At 46.5% G+C, this 15,512-nt stretch overlaps 1 protein-coding gene and 1 long non-coding RNA gene across 11 annotated transcripts in view; one reads left to right on the plus strand and one right to left on the minus strand.

The window, feature by feature from the left end:
* Positions 1–15,512, minus strand: part of fbxw7 (F-box and WD repeat domain containing 7) — a 203,649-nt gene that overhangs the window by 26,405 nt on the left and 161,732 nt on the right. For 8 of the 10 annotated variants that reach the window (XM_090210444.1, XM_090210443.1, XM_090210451.1 and 5 more), the window contains 3 exons: positions 8,761–8,843; positions 5,643–5,784; positions 889–1,023 (listed from right to left, as the gene is read on the minus strand). In XM_090210444.1, coding sequence (XP_090066570.1) covers positions 889–1,023; positions 5,643–5,784; positions 8,761–8,843 — 360 coding nt within the window. Of the gene's footprint in view, positions 1–888; positions 1,024–5,642; positions 5,785–8,760; positions 8,844–13,898; positions 14,411–15,512 lie in introns of those variants that run through there. The other 2 variants (XM_090210450.1, XM_090210448.1) reach the window with 2 other exon arrangements.
* LOC149975112 (uncharacterized) overlaps positions 1–15,512 on the plus strand; it is a 49,707-nt gene that overhangs the window by 10,162 nt on the left and 24,033 nt on the right. The gene's annotated exons all lie outside the window — the stretch shown is intronic.

Consider the following 15,512-nt stretch of genomic DNA (forward strand, 5'->3'; position numbering starts at 1 on the left):
GAGAGGGAGGAGGAAGGGGCTAGAAAGCGAGAGGGAGGAGGAAGGGGTTAGAAAGGGAGAGGGAGGAGGAAGGGGTTAGAAAGGGAGAGGGAGGAGGAAGGGGTTAGAAAGGGAGAGGGAGGAGGAAGGGGTTAGAAAGGGATAGGGAGGAGGAAGGGGCTAGAAAGCGAGAGGGAGGAGGAAGGGGTTAGAAAGGGATAGGGAGGAGGAAGGGGCTAGAAAGCGATAGGGAGGAGGAAGGGGCTAGAAAGCGATAGGGAGGAGGAAGGGGCTAGAAAGCGAGAGGGAGGAGGAAGGGGTTAGAAAGGGAGAGGGAGGAGGAAGGGGTTAGAAAGGGAGAGGGAGGAGGAAGGGGTTAGAAAGGGAGAGGGAGGAGGAAGGGGTTAGAAAGGGAGAGGGAGGAGGAAGGGGTTAGAAAGGGAGAGGGAGGAGGATGGGGTTAGAAAGCGAGAGGGAGGAGGAAGGGGTTAGAAAGCGAGAGGGAGGAGGAAGGGGCTAGAAAGCGAGAGGGAGGAGGAAGGGGCTAGAAAGCGAGAGGGAGGAGGAAGGGGTTAGAAAGCGAGAGGGAGGAGGAAGGGGCTAGAAAGGGAGAGGGAGGAGGAAGGGGTTAGAAAGCGAGAGGGAGGAGGAAGGGGTTAGAAAGCGAGAGGGAGGAGGAAGGAGCTAGAAAGCGAGAGGGAGGAGGAAGGGGCTAGAAAGCGAGAGGGAGGAGGAAGGGGTTAGAAAGCGAGAGGGAGGAGGAAGGGGCTAGAAAGCGAGAGGGAGGAGGGAGGGGTTAGAAAGGGAGAGGGAGGAGGAAGGGGTTAGAAAGCGAGAGGGAGGAGGAAAGGGTTAGTAGCCCCTTCCTCCTCCCTTTCTTTCTATAAAGAGCTATAAAGGGGTTGTCACCTCTTTGGGCAGCAGGGAGATGAAGTCGCGTTGGAACTGCGGCTCAATAACTTGCATCATGTGTTTGACATGCGTGGGCTCACAGCTGTCGATCAACTCATCCAGCGCCATGAGCTTCTCTGGGCCACTCCAGCTCTGAAAAACACACAGGAGGACGAGGGAGAGCAGGGTTAGATGGGATGTGTCGATGGTACACTACTCCAGCTGTGGAATACACAGGACCGGTCAGGAGAGAAGTACATGGAGAGGACTTTATATGTTGGTTATGTTGATGGTACTTGATTGTAAAAGTAGTTGTTTTTAGTGTGTTGCGTTGTATTGGCATACAAGTGTGCTTGCTGTAAGTGTGGTGGAATGTAAAAGTGTTTGAAGCCAATTTGCATAGGTGTAGAAGTGTGTATATTTGTGTGCCAATGCATACACTATATATACAAAAGTATATGGACACCCCTTCAAATTAGTGAACTCGGCTATTTCAGCCTCACCCGTTGCTGACAGGCGTATAAAGTCGAGAACACCGCCATGCAATCTCCATAGACAAATACTGGCAGTAGAATGGCCTGACTGAAGAGCTGTGACTTAACGTGGCACACTGTCATAGGATGCCACCTTCCCAACAAGTCAGTTCGTCAAATTTCTGCCCTAGTCAACTGTAAGTTCTGTTATTGCGAATTGGAAACATCTAGGAGCAACAACGGCTTAGCCGCAAAGTGGTAGGCCACACAAGCTCACAGAACGGGACCGCCGAGTGATGAAGCACGTAGTGTGTAAAAATAGTCTGTCCTTGGTAGCAACACTCAATACCTAGTTCCAAACTGCCTCTGGAAGCAACGTCAGCACAAGAACAGCTTCATGAAATGGGTTTCCATGGCCGAGCAGCTGCACACAAGCGTAAGATCACCATGCTCAATGCCAAGCGTCGGCTGGAGTGGTGTAAAGCTTGCTGCCATTGGACTCTGGAGCAGTGGAAGCATGTTCTCTGGAGTGATGAATCATGTTATCTGGCAGTCCGACAGACAAATCTGGGTTTGGAAGATCCCATGAGAGCACCACCTGCCCCAATGCATAGTGCCAACTGTAACGTTTGGTGGAGGAGGAATAATGAGCCGGGGCTGTTTTTCATGGTTTCGGGCCCCTTAGTTCCAGTGAAGGGATTATCTTAACACTACAGCATACAATGACATTCAAAACGATTCTGTGTCTCCAACTTTGTGGCAGTTTGGGGGAAGGCCCTTTCCTGTTTCAGCATGGCAAAGAGTTCCATAGAGAAATGGAATTTGACTGGTCTGCACAGAGCCCTGACCTCAACCCCATCGAACACCTTTGGGATGAATTGGAACGCCGACTGTGAGCCGGGCCTAATCGCCCAACATCAGAGCCCGACCTCACTAATGCTCTTGTGGCTAAATGGAAACAAGTCCCCGCAGCAATGTTCAAACATCTAGTGGAAAACCTTTCCAGAAGAGTGGAGGCTGTTAAAGCAGCAAAGGGGGGGACCAACTCCATATTAATGCTCATGATTTTGGAATAAAATGTTCGACAAGCAGGTGTCCACATACTTTTGGTCATGTGTACGCAAGTGAATAACACATTCCCTCAACAGAAGCCAGTTAGCCCAAGGCACCTCGCCGCTAACTACACAGGCAACAGGCACATTAAAAGGCCATTTCCACATCAAGCGCCTGGCCTTCATCAGCACTGTTATTACCTAGCTATGCTCCGTTGGGGATTTCTCCTGGCTGAATATTCAGCACCACTCACAGCCTGAAGCTCAAAGCCAAACTGTTGAGCTTAGCTAGCAAGGGCTGTAGTTGTAACTAGACCAAGTGTCTAGGTGCTGGGGCCAACGTTGTTTTCCCTTTGGGAGAGCGCTCAAATGTAACACAGTGATTATAAGAGAAGGATGGAGGGAGGCATGGAGGATGGAAAGCATTGGGCATGTAAAGCATCTGTAATTTGGCAGTTAGACTGACGCCACCGGAGGAGCTGGCTGTGCCGGTAGTTAGGAAGGTAATCAGGGAGTTGGGTTCAAAGCAGTACTCCTCGAACCAGGGCAAAGGGTTGGATTACTGAATGGTTACTCAGCGCTGGCTGGCAGGCGACTTAACACCCATTGGTTATGCCTCTGGGAATTAGCTTTCTGGGTAGAAACACCGCTAGCTACAAAGCTTGCTTATGCTTGGCGGGTAACGCACTGAATTAAGGCACTGATTACAAAGCATGGGTCAGTCAACCCTGGTTTTCAACCAGACGACATAACACCATGTTTCTTTCCAGTGTTATGACATTTGGATAGCATTATCGTCTGGCTACACTCATCTTAAAACCTCTTAAAGAGGATTCATTGAATTTCTCTCGCACTCCACAGGAAGCACAAAAAGGGTCTGAGCATGCCAGGACAGGAAAGAATGTACAGAATGCACGTTGTGGGTTTAGCTGCCTCTAATACAGGCTGTCAGACGAAAGGCAAAAATGGGGCCATAGCAGGTGAACTACGTCAATAGTCTCGCTCTCTCACGCTCTCCCGCTCTGTCAAAAACCCACACACCCCCACACACAGAGGGCGAGTTCTCACATGGACAAGTTATTTCACAGGATTAGTGGTTTTTAGGGAACGATTAAGCGATAAATGCAATGTTACAATATTTGACAACGGATGTCTGACTGAATTGTTTGAAGCCATGCCATGTCCCGGAGAGGCAGGTACTGATCTTAGAGGTAGTTGTTGCAGAAGTAAACAGAGCGGAGAAGCCCGACCTTGAACGCAACATTGTTCTAAACAGCTGCGGAATCTTAACATCCTGAAGTAAGACTTACAGGCATCCAATTGTTAAATGAACTTGACATCTCTATGATGCAGTCTGGCTTCTGTGGCTTTAAATCGCTACAGGATGGGATTACATTTCACAATAGCAGTAAACTGGTTTATTCACCAAACAGAGACGTGAAGAAAGTTAATCACCGCAATATTAGCAGAAAGATGTTGCCGGCAGGAATGTTATTAGCAAATTGCCATTTTTCGAATAAAAGATTTCTTGACATTTTGTGGCGGTTAGGCAGCCATTACCTTCAGAGAATGCTTTGAAGACAGAGCTAAAGCTCTAATTTCTTTCCTGTTTATTTCCCCAAAGATTTGGCCTTTATGACGGGCAAAGTCAATACAGCCACAAAGCCTGCTGTAAAAAAACTTCAGCGAAGAAGGCAGCAGCATTACAGCGAGTTGGTTGCCAAGTCAAATAAACTCAGCATTGCTCCCATTTCGGAGGAAAGGGGTGCTTTACTGACGATGAATTTGATATTAACAAAATGCTGGAAACAAATCGCCGATGTCTGAGCACTAGTCATCATTGTGGAGTCGCCTCAACACAACAAGGCTTTTGTTGCCCTATCAAAAAGCAGAGAAGGAACATTACGGCCTTGCCTGAAATGGCAACCTATTCCCTATATAATAAACTATTTCTGACCTGAGGCACTACAGGAAGTACCTGAAAGACAAAATAATTTCTCTATCGACTATTGGCTGTGACGTTAGAACTCGACTATAGGCTAATATGTCATTTGAAGCTGACTGGCCTAAAATACTATGTGGCTTTGAAAGGATTACCTGAACAAAGATCACATCTGTTCAACTGTTGACATAGTATACATCGGGCGTTGGCTGCACAAATACAATATTGGAGCCTGTATTCTAAACAGGTAGGCTAAATCCTATCCCATGCTACAGTGCATATGGTAATGTGTGGGCCAAAACATCAAGGCAGCAATTACCTTCAAGGCTTGAGGAAACATTGATTGGGCGCAACGTCAGCTTTTTGATGAGCTCTCGCTCCAGAGCTTCGAAGGAAGACGGCCAAGGGGGGGGGGGGGGGGGAGACATATGTAACAAAGGAGTTGGGAGGAACTCTGGAGCAACTAGGAACTACCTACTTAATTAGCTACTTAGTTAGAACCATCACTCCTCAGGGAGCAGAGGCCAATTAGGAACGGAGCTAACGGGTAGAAACTAACTCACCTGAAATGACCACTAGGAAGGGGAGGATGGACGTGACAGGAAGACATTGGAGGAGCTAAGTGGGAACTAACTCACCTGAAATGACCACTAGGAAGGGGAGGATGGACGTGACAGGAAGACATTGGAGGAGCTAAGTGGGAACTAATCACCTGAAATGACCACTAGGAAGGGGAGGATGGACGTGACAGGAAGACATTGGAGGAGCTAAGTGGGAACTAATCACCTGAAATGACCACTAGGAAGGGGAGGATGGACGTGACAGGAAGACATTGGAGGAGCTAAGTGGGAACTAATCACCTGAAATGACCACTAGGAAGGGGAGGATGGACGTGACAGGAATACATTGGAGGAGCTAAGTGGGAACTAATCACCTGAAATGACCATTAGGAAGGGGAGGATGGACGTGACAGGAAGACATTGGAGGAGCTAAGTGGGAACTAATCACCTGAAATGACCACTAGGAAGGGGAGGATGGACGTGACAGGAAGACATTGGAGGAGCGAAGGGGGAACTAATCACCTGAAATGACCACTAGGAAGGGGAGGATGGACGTGACAGGAAGACATTGGAGGAGCGAAGGGGGAACTAATCACCTGAAATGTCCACTAGGAAGGGGAGGATGGACGTGACAGGAAGACATTGGAGGAGCGAAGGGGGAACTAACTCACCTGAAATGACCACTAGGAAGGGGAGGATGGACGTGACAGGAAGACATTGGAGGAGCGAAGGGGGAACTAATCACCTGAAATGTCCGGAGCCATTCCTGGAGACCTGTGGGAGAAGGGATGGAGGTGATACGCCGCCTCTGCTGCCCCTGACCGTTAGCTGTCCTGATGTGCCCAAACGTGGTGGGGGTGGCTGGGTAGGGGACCAGCCCTGTAGCACTGTGGGGAGAAATATGGAGAGATGGGGAGGGAGAGAGTAAGAACGTGAGAAAAAAAATCTATTTTTCATGAGAAAAGATACTATACTGAAGAAAAACGGAGGGTTCTATTGATAGCGAGGAACACGGAGGTCATTATGAATAGTTTCAAATGCGGGCAAAGTGCAGGTACTGCAGCAGTAGCAGCTTCTGCAGTTATCTTCCACTCCGGCTCACTAATTACAATAGCAGTGAGAAGGAGTACAAACGTTGGGTGGATGGAGAAGCAAACAACAGATACTAATGAGAGAAACAGCCCTGGGACTAACTGGGTTTCTATAGCTGGGGTGTGTTCATTAGTGCACAACGTAGCAAAACATTTTGCTATGAAAACAGCGTGATCTATTGGGCAACTGCAGGTAGGTTCCTACCCGTTTGATTTAGTTTGCTTCCGTTTGGTTCCTAGTGAATAACCCTGCGCTCTTCTCAATGTAACAGTTTCTCTGGAATCGAACTGGAACCAAGGTCGTATTCACTAGGCACGAAACGGGAAGGTACTACCTGAACGTCAATTAAGAAACTTGCAATAAAAATTTCCGTTGCTAAATGTTTCAGCACGCCGTTCATGAATAAATACGAACCTGCTCTCTTCAAGAGTTTCTCTGGAACTGAAACCAGCTGTTTATTCCCATGTTTCCATTATCAATAATCAACTAAATGCATCTGCACACAAGCTTGATTCAATTTGGTTTGGGATACTAACTTGTTCTTATTCAACTAAAAATATTTAAAAAATCGACTTGATTTGGGGGAAAGAGAACTGCTATTGGAATGTGAATTTTAGGGGTATTTCTATCAGTGTGCCTCTCGCCCTCAGACTTCAAAGTGCACATAGTTCCAAAGAATTAAGTTCAATGTCAACCCCCCCAAAGGGAAGCCACAAGGCGTGCGCTCATTCGGTACTAGCCAAACGCCACACCAACCATTCAGCAGTTCCTCACACCGTTCTGCCTAGTGACAAAAGTATGAGGTAAGAGAATGAGGTCTGTTTCATAACGGGTTTATTTTTAATGGGATTGAGAGCTAGACCAACGTGTGGCAATTACAAGGCTGCAGAAGCAGCACAGTGCTGCCAGTGAGTGAGGCAGCAGTGCTTCGTCAGGGTCCTCAGGAAGGCATGAAGTACACTTTAATGGGTAAGGAACACGCTGCGGTGAGCACTTCTTATGAGGATTATGTCTTAGTGTGAATAACTACATAATATTCTGACTTACAGGGACAACGAGGGCTGCCTGCTGGATCCTGTCTGTGATACAACAGAACTGGGTCAGGGTTTCTTTACCATTTGCATTGCTGGGTCTATTGGGTAGGAAGGCTAAATCTATTCCTTAACTGGTAGGAAGGTGGGAACAGGGGGTTGGTTCTTTACCTTGGATACTGGATAACAGGGTAGGGGAGGTAGGTATGGGGGGGGGAGGGGATCTTTACCTTGGATACTGGATAACAGGGTAGGAGAGGTAGGTACGGGGGGAGGGGGTCTTTACCTTGGATACTGGATAACAGGGTAGGAGAGGTAGGTATGGGGGGGAGGGGATCTTTACCTTGGATACTGGATAACAGGGTAGGGGAGGTAGGTACGGGGGGAGGGGGTCTTTACCTTGGATACTGGATAACAGGGTAGGAGAGGTAGGTATGGGGGGGAGGGGATCTTTACCTTGGATACTGGATAACAGGGCAGGGGAGGTAGGTACGGGGGGAGGGGGTCTTTACCTTAGATACTGGATAACAGGGTAGGGGAGGTAGGTACGGGGGGAGGGGGTATTTACCTTGGATACTGGATAACAGGGTAGGGGAGGTAGGTACGGGGGGAGGGGGTCTTTACCTTGGATACTGGATAACAGAGTAGGGTAGGTAGGTACGGGGGGAGGGGGTCTTTACCTTAGATACTGGATAACAGGGTAGGTAGGTACGGGGGGAGGGGGTCTTTACCTTGAATACTGGATAACAGGGTAGGGGAGGTAGATACGGGGGGAGGGGGTCTTTACCTTGGATACTGGATAACAGGGTAGGGGAGGTAGGTACGGGGGGAGGGGGTCTTTACCTTGGATACTGGATAACAGGGTAGGGGAGGTATGTACGGGGGGAGGGGGTCTTTAACTTGAATACTGGATAACAGGGTAGGGGAGGTAGGTACGGGGGGAGGGGGTCTTTAACTTGAATACTGGATAACAGGGTAGGGGAGGTAGGTACGGGGGGAGGGGGTCTTTACCTTGGATACTGGATAACAGGGCAGGGTAGGTAGGTACGGGGGGAAGGGGTCTTTACCTTGGATACTGGATAACAGGGTAGGGGAGGTAGGTACGGGGGGAGGGGGTCTTTACCTTGAATACTGGATAACAGGGTAGGGTAGGTAGGTACGGGGGGAAGGGGTCTTTACCTTGAATACTGGATAACAGGGTAGGGGAGGTAGGTACGGGGGGAGGGGGTCTTTACCTTGGATACTGGATAACAGGGTAGGGAGGTAGGTACGGGGGGAGGGGGTCTTTACCTTGGATACTGGAAAACAGGGTAGGGGAGGTAGGTACGGGGGGAGGGGGTCTTTACCTTGAATACTGGATAACAGGGTAGGGTAGGTAGGTACGGGGGGAAGGGGTCTTTACCTTGAATACTGGATAACAGGGTAGGGGAGGTAGGTACGGGGGGAGGGGGTCTTTACCTTGGATACTGGACAACAGGGTAGGGGGGGTAGGTACGGGGGGAGGGGGTCTTTACCTTGGATACTGGATAACAGGGTAGGGGAGGTAGGTACGGGGGGAAGGGGTCTTTACCTTGGATACTGGACAACAGGGTAGGGGAGGTAGGTACGGGGGGGGGGTTCTTTACCTTGGATACTGGATAACAGGGTAGGGGAGGTAGGTACGGGGGGGGGGGTTCTTTACCTTGGATACTGGATAACAGGGTAGGGGAGGTAGGTACGGGGGGGGGGGGGGTTCTTTACCTTGGATACTCGGAGCCTTTGCAGGGCTTTTTTCCTGAAGGGAAAGATCGGACCTCTGGGCCATGGTCCAACTTTCTCTTCATCTGCAAAACAAGAGGTGAAAGGAGAGAAAGGAGAAGAGATGTTAGGAGGCAGTAGAGCGAGACAGACTCCACAGAGGTACACCCTTGCGTGCGTGCGCACGTTCCTCCGTTCTTGCACCCCTCTATAAGAAAATAATGACAGGGCCCAAAACTAAAAAACCTCCCTGCAGCAACCTAGCATTTGGTGAAAGATGAGACCTGGCTCGAGTGTAAATGATAATTGCTGCCTCACTTTCCAGATTACTTCTCCTCAAAGACAGAAGATATGAGTCATCTTTGCCATTAACATTTGCAGGCTGTACTCCTGAGGAGAACGAAGCAGCGCCTCACTTTGAGAACAGGGAAAGAACGATTTTGTTGTTGAGTAACTGGTATTGCAAACAAACGCTGACTTGAATGCTTTTGAGGCTAACAGCAGGAAAGCACTCACTGTTTACTTCAGAAAATGATTTGAACACAACTGTCGTCCTTTTTGTGCACACGGCACAGATCCTCACAAGAATAAAACTAAATGCAGATAGTTCTCTTGCCTCGCCACGTGAACCAACCATTTCCACGTGAGCAAACGTAAATTATGAGCAAGAAGCCGAAGGTTCCCAACTTATTCAGCCTATAGATAAAAAGAAAGAATTTTGAAGTTTCATTCATTCTCAATGCAGATGATGGAGCTGCATAACACAGGCTAGGCTGGCTCCAGGTGAGAGAAAGAACAGGGTGAGGTGTGGTAGAGGTTGGCTAAAATTGAAAGACATTATGATTTATTTTTATTAGGCTCCCCATTAGCCAACGCCAAATGAAAGGCAGGGCTGAGGTGTGGTAAATTTTTTTAATTGTTTTTTTTACACTGATGAGCTTCACTCCAATAGGTTTGCATTCCATACTGAGAGCCTCTGACAGGCGTGGAGGATTCCAAAAAAGAGCGGGGGACGTGAACACACACACTCACTGAAACAATCATTTGGGAGCAGCTATATGCTACAGGATGGGCAATGACTGCACCCTTCGCTAGAAAGAATACCTTGATTAGAATAGCTCGATTTATACATGGGTGGTTCAAGGGAAACCACACACACACATACACCACAACCTCTCCTGCCTCAGTGGGTGCATAGTTCGAGCCTGGATAATGAACATCATTGTACAGTGAGTCTCAAATGGATTTTTATGCACTTGGTGAATTGAATGCCCGGTTAGGAAGGAGCACTGGGAGGTTTCAAAAGGCAAAGCCTCTTTCGTGTTGTGTTTGCTTTACTCCACTTTGGTAGTGTCTGTGACTGGTACATCATGACATAAACAGACATTTAGCCTATTTTTATATGGGACGTTCACCCAAATCGATGCAATTTCCACCACACACTGGACTATAATAACAGACCAAGAATACCTATTAACTATTCATATCACTGCACTCTGACCGTCGGGACTCACACATGCATGGAACACTAGCAAGATGCACTGAGAGACAGACAGAAACTACGCCAAGGACATGTTCAGAATGCAAAATATTTAATTTGTTGCCAATTCTGGAGCCACAGAAAAATAAGACAATATAGCCTAGCCTGTAATGTGGCTATAGGACTGCAATGAGGTCTGTATGGAGGGAGGCCTACTTTAAAAAAGAAACTTTGCCTATACCTGGATAAAGTTTGACTGATAAACAATGATCGTTTAACTTCTACCCAACACCAGATTATTTGACAGCTGGGGATGTAGCCTAGTTGATTGGAGGACCAACCAACGATACTGATATCAAAGACTATTGATTATAGTTGAATTTCCACCAGATCATTTGGCACCGAGTGTGTGTGTGGTGGTCTAACTGAGCTGAGGGAAGTGGTTCTGGTTTCTCTTTCTTGTGAGGAGCTGGCTGGGTTTTGATTAGGGGCCCCGTAGTGGGATGGTTCACGGCGTGTTGACGAGACAGTCGGGTCAGATCAAGAACTGTTCAAATAAATGAAAGCCATCTCCCTGGGAGAGAGAGAGACAGGAGAGACAAATGAATCATTGAGAAGAGATTTTGATGGGATGCACTGCAGAGAAGGCAATGAAAAGGGATTCTGGAAGAGAAATGGCAGATAGAAATAAAAATAAGTCTAGAATGACAACATTCCAAATGTTGGTGAAGAACAGAAGATTTATCATCAATGTGTTTTCTATCTAGTTAAAATATTCTCTCTCGGTTGGGTTTTTATAAGATATTCTCTGATTGTTAGGGGGTTCATTCTCAACCCCAATCCCTTGTTCTCCAAGGAATGACCTCACTGCAATGGCAGTTCAAGTACTAGGGAGAGTTGGGGTGTGTGTGCGTGCGGGGGGGGGGGGGGTACAGGGGGTGGTGGCTGACGAGGGAATCTCCCAAGCGCAGGCGTTGAAAACACAGAGCGCAACCACCAGTCTCTTGTGTTTCAGCCGTGGGAAAAGGTAACCCAAGACGAGACGGAGAATGTTGTGTGTAGACAGCTACTAATCAGTCACTCTGTGTCTCACACCTCTGACCTCCCTAACTGTGAGAAGGAGGAGAAGAGAGCTGGATAGAGAGATAAGGACATTTTGAAAAGCAGTGTGAGAGCGTGAGAGAGAATGAAAGCGAGAATGAAAGCGTACCTCATAAGATCTGAGGAAATCATTCTCTTATTATAAACTGGGTGGTGAATGAATGCCGATTGGCTGACAGCAGTGGGAAATCAGACCATATACCACGGGTATGACAAAACATGTATTTTTTACTGCTCTAAACACGTTAGTAATCAGTTTATAATAGACAAAATAAAGATTTGCTCCCCGTCGGTCTGAAAAGACAGATAAACCAACTGTAATGTGTTATTACTCATTGGAATGTAGACCTTATGAAAATATTGCTAATTGGAATAATGTTCTCCATGCATGCCACAGTTATTTAATTACCATGTCAAGCAGCCATGAAATAATTTCAAGATCTCCACTGGAGAAACAAATAGAATTGGGACATAACTAGAAAGAGATGGGGCATCCGTAATATCCATTTGCACGGAACATATAGCAAAGGGACCTATTGCTATAAAATAAATTAAAGTCAAACTGGATTTTCTATTAGGCTTTGAAAAAGCAGCCAGTCTCCCACTCTGTGCCCGTGGGGGGTTAAAACAGACGATTCTTACAAGACAACACTGTGCACTACCTTCCCTACAGAGTAGAACAAGCTCCCTATAACAGCAGCTGAGTGGATGGCAGAGAAAGAGCATCTAGGCATGAAATTATACGACTCTGTAGAATAGCCGATTGAATGTGAGAGAATATGAAATGAGAGGAAGAGTCGGCGACTCACCGAGAATAATTTGCTACAACAGGAGCTCACAGTGAATGACAGAAAAATATAATTTGGGTATGAAATTATAGCCGCCTACTTGATACCTCTTGAAATGGAAATAATAAACAGAAAGGATTTAAAATATGATAATGAGCCTATCTGAATAGAGGTGGGAAACGCCTTGCCCGGCTGAACACAAACGGTCCACATTTTAATCCCACTAATTAAAAACCTGAAATTCATCCAAAACCCAGCAGCCCAGTCAATTTGACTAGCCGGCACTTTTCTCCTTGGATTTTGTGCAAATTATTTTGAAGTGATTACCCAATTTGTTTACATAACATGATCCACTATAAATCATCAACAGCTGCACGTTCCCTTTCGTAGTTTCGGGAGGACGTGCCGAAACTGTTTAACGGTAACCGATGGTGGACACGGACACAGGAGGTGTGGGACGTTCCGCTGCCCGGTAACAGACGTTATTCAGATTTTCCTGTGTGCTCAGTTCATACCGGTTGATTGCCTCTCATAGGGCTCGCTTTCCACACAGCCAATATATTAAGCGGATCAGCAACCGCATTCGTCAATGTTATTCGCACTTGAAACCGCTTTTAAGAGACGCTGTGATGTTGGTTGCAGCGGTCTTTCAACCTCATCACCAAAGTATATGAAATATTCCACCACAATAAGCGTGCATTTCTGAATGACATACTATGATGGATACAAATCTGTCATAAACGCTGTTTTGCCTTCTACACAGCAGTCTGACACAGTGACCCATCATTTGTGCTTGAAGCCTCAAGGAAGTCTACAGTGTAAGGAATATAGTCTCTTCTTCAACAGGCAATTCAACAGATACAAATCAGATACCTGTAGGCTAACTATGCAGTGAGTCACTTGGCAACACAAGATGCCCACAACTGCATATGTAATAGCCTGATGCATAACACATAGGCAGACCAAGGGAAATATTTGGAATAGGAAACAGAATAGCTACAAGCTAACCTAAAAGCACTGATTAAAAATACAACATATTGCTCACTATAACCTGGAAATGGAGGTTATATTCTATGCGGAAATGGGAGGAAAATTCCATCCGCCATAAACACATAAAAAAACAAAGTATATAGTTTAATCATTCCTTCTGATGTTAGAGCACTCTATGCGGGTAAATAATGAAGCATTGTAGCCTATTGGTTAATATGCCGTGATGCAAAGGAACACACTGCTCACACGGTCAGTGTGACACGGAAGTGCAGTTAATTGATGGGCAGATAGGCTGGGTCACCGCGTTTTCAACAACGGGCGTAATCCATGGTAAAGGAATGAATGCTTATTGCTCAATTATTACAGTGGGAAAATGTGAAGCTACGACAGCAAACCTCACGTGTAATTATTATGCAATAGGCCTATGCATAAAACCCAATGTATTTCATAAGCAACATTTATTCTGTTGCCGACATCCCTGTACCCTGAATGTCATAACGAAAACCGATGTGCTCAGTATGAATCTCTGTCATTCTAAAATATGAATCAAATCGGCTATGATATGAGCCCCGCATAATTTCCCTGCTGTTCCCGTTCATCCTCTGCAGTGCCTGCCCATTCAATCTGCTGATGTATACAGCGGCGCGTCATTTTCAGCCATTCGATTCGCAACTGGCAGAAAATTATTTCCCAGGCGCTCGGTCAATATGTCAATCATGCAACGATATGACAGCAAGATTGTGCGGCATGATGATGCATATAGACGTAGAAAGCCTACTCACTTTATAGAAAATCATCTTTAAAGTCCCGTAGAAACCCATGTTTGGTAATCCGGCTGTGGGTTCCTATTCCTTCACTGCGAATCGTTGAATCCCCAATGTGTCAGAGTGGTAGAATCGCAGTGCAAAGGGGAGCAGGGCAGGGTGCTCGCGGGTAGATCCGTGACAATCTCTGATGTGGACATGCTCGAGCACGTCACCGAACGGGCGTGCGTGCTTGACGGTAGGTGTAGTAGATTTATCTGTATGGAATAGCTCCGTCCGTGCCACACCGATTGATTTTTCTCAGTAACGATTCAAATACAGAACGATGAAGCTAGGCGGCTCTCACTACCGATTGCCCCACAGGACTGCACGAGCAAGGATAATGAGCAAGGAAAGAGGGATGATAAAAAAGGGGAAGTTGCAACTCGGGAGAAAGGGGAGGGCCATGCCCTCTTCAGAGCCTTTACAACGCTAGCTTCTGTGTAGAGCTCGGATTACATTTTCCCCGGCGGTGAGGAGCCGAATGGTGCAGTCCAACAATCAACAGTATGCGCAGCGCATCAATTATTGGTGCGAATACACAGCAGCCAGGCAGGAAAAGGGAGGGGAAATCACGGATGTGACTAGATGGCGTACAGCTACGACCGGAAGTGATTTTTCGTAGCAGGTTGAGAGAGGTGTTTCACTAACCTTAACCTAATTCTCCGTGTTAATTATTCCAACTTGCTGTGCAAATTCGTGTAAATTCTCCTAACCTGCTATGAAAAAGTCACTTTCCGGTCATAGCTGTATACCACCTAGTCACCCCCCCCCCCCCCCCACCCCTCTCACTTGTTGCAGTCCACCCACACACCCCATGGTATGGCAGCAGTGGCACACTAATGTTCTTTCCCCATCACTGGGCAGGAGGTATTTATCACAACTTGCTTTGAATAGGATATTCTGTATAATCAGTGCTCTGCTTAGGGCAGTCAGACACAAATTACACCCTGAAATGTGAGAAACTATATAAATATTAGAGGGAGAATGTGATATTGAATAAACAAAAAAAATGTACGTTATTATGCATGGGCTGAAATATTAACGCATAACATTCATATATTATATTCCACACTTCATTCAGCCCGGGGATAAAGAGAAATCCATTATTCTCTAGTCGGCAGCGGTACACAATATGCACTTCAGGTGCAGGCACCTGATTTTCACACGAAATGAACGCTAATTCCTTTTCAATATGGGCAAAAACAATGATGGGGCTTTGTTAACATAACTAGAACATAGGTGATGGCTTCACAACTGGGAAAGGGCTATCACATGCAAATTATACTGCTGTCGAGGGGAAATAAACAACTCTAAAACTACTGGTTTGGGTCCAAAACAAAACAAAGTCACAGCTGAACAAACTAATAAATAATAATGGTTGAGGTGAATACACACACTTTATAGTATTTGTCACCACCGAGGTAAGAGGGATGATTTGCACAGGGCTATCCAGCTATCTGGTAAACAAATCCTGCACTGGCAGGTAGCTAGCTCAGCTATTGTTATTCAAATAATGCCTTGTGTAGAAAATAAATAAACATGAAAAGCCCTTTCCTTTACGCTGATCAATTTGGACAAATGGGAAACTAG

The sequence above is a fragment of the Oncorhynchus mykiss genome, chromosome 19 (genome assembly GCF_057628025.1).
Source record: "Oncorhynchus mykiss isolate SJ-2025 chromosome 19, ASM5762802v1, whole genome shotgun sequence".
Classification (NCBI taxonomy): Eukaryota; Metazoa; Chordata; class Actinopteri; order Salmoniformes; family Salmonidae; genus Oncorhynchus; species Oncorhynchus mykiss.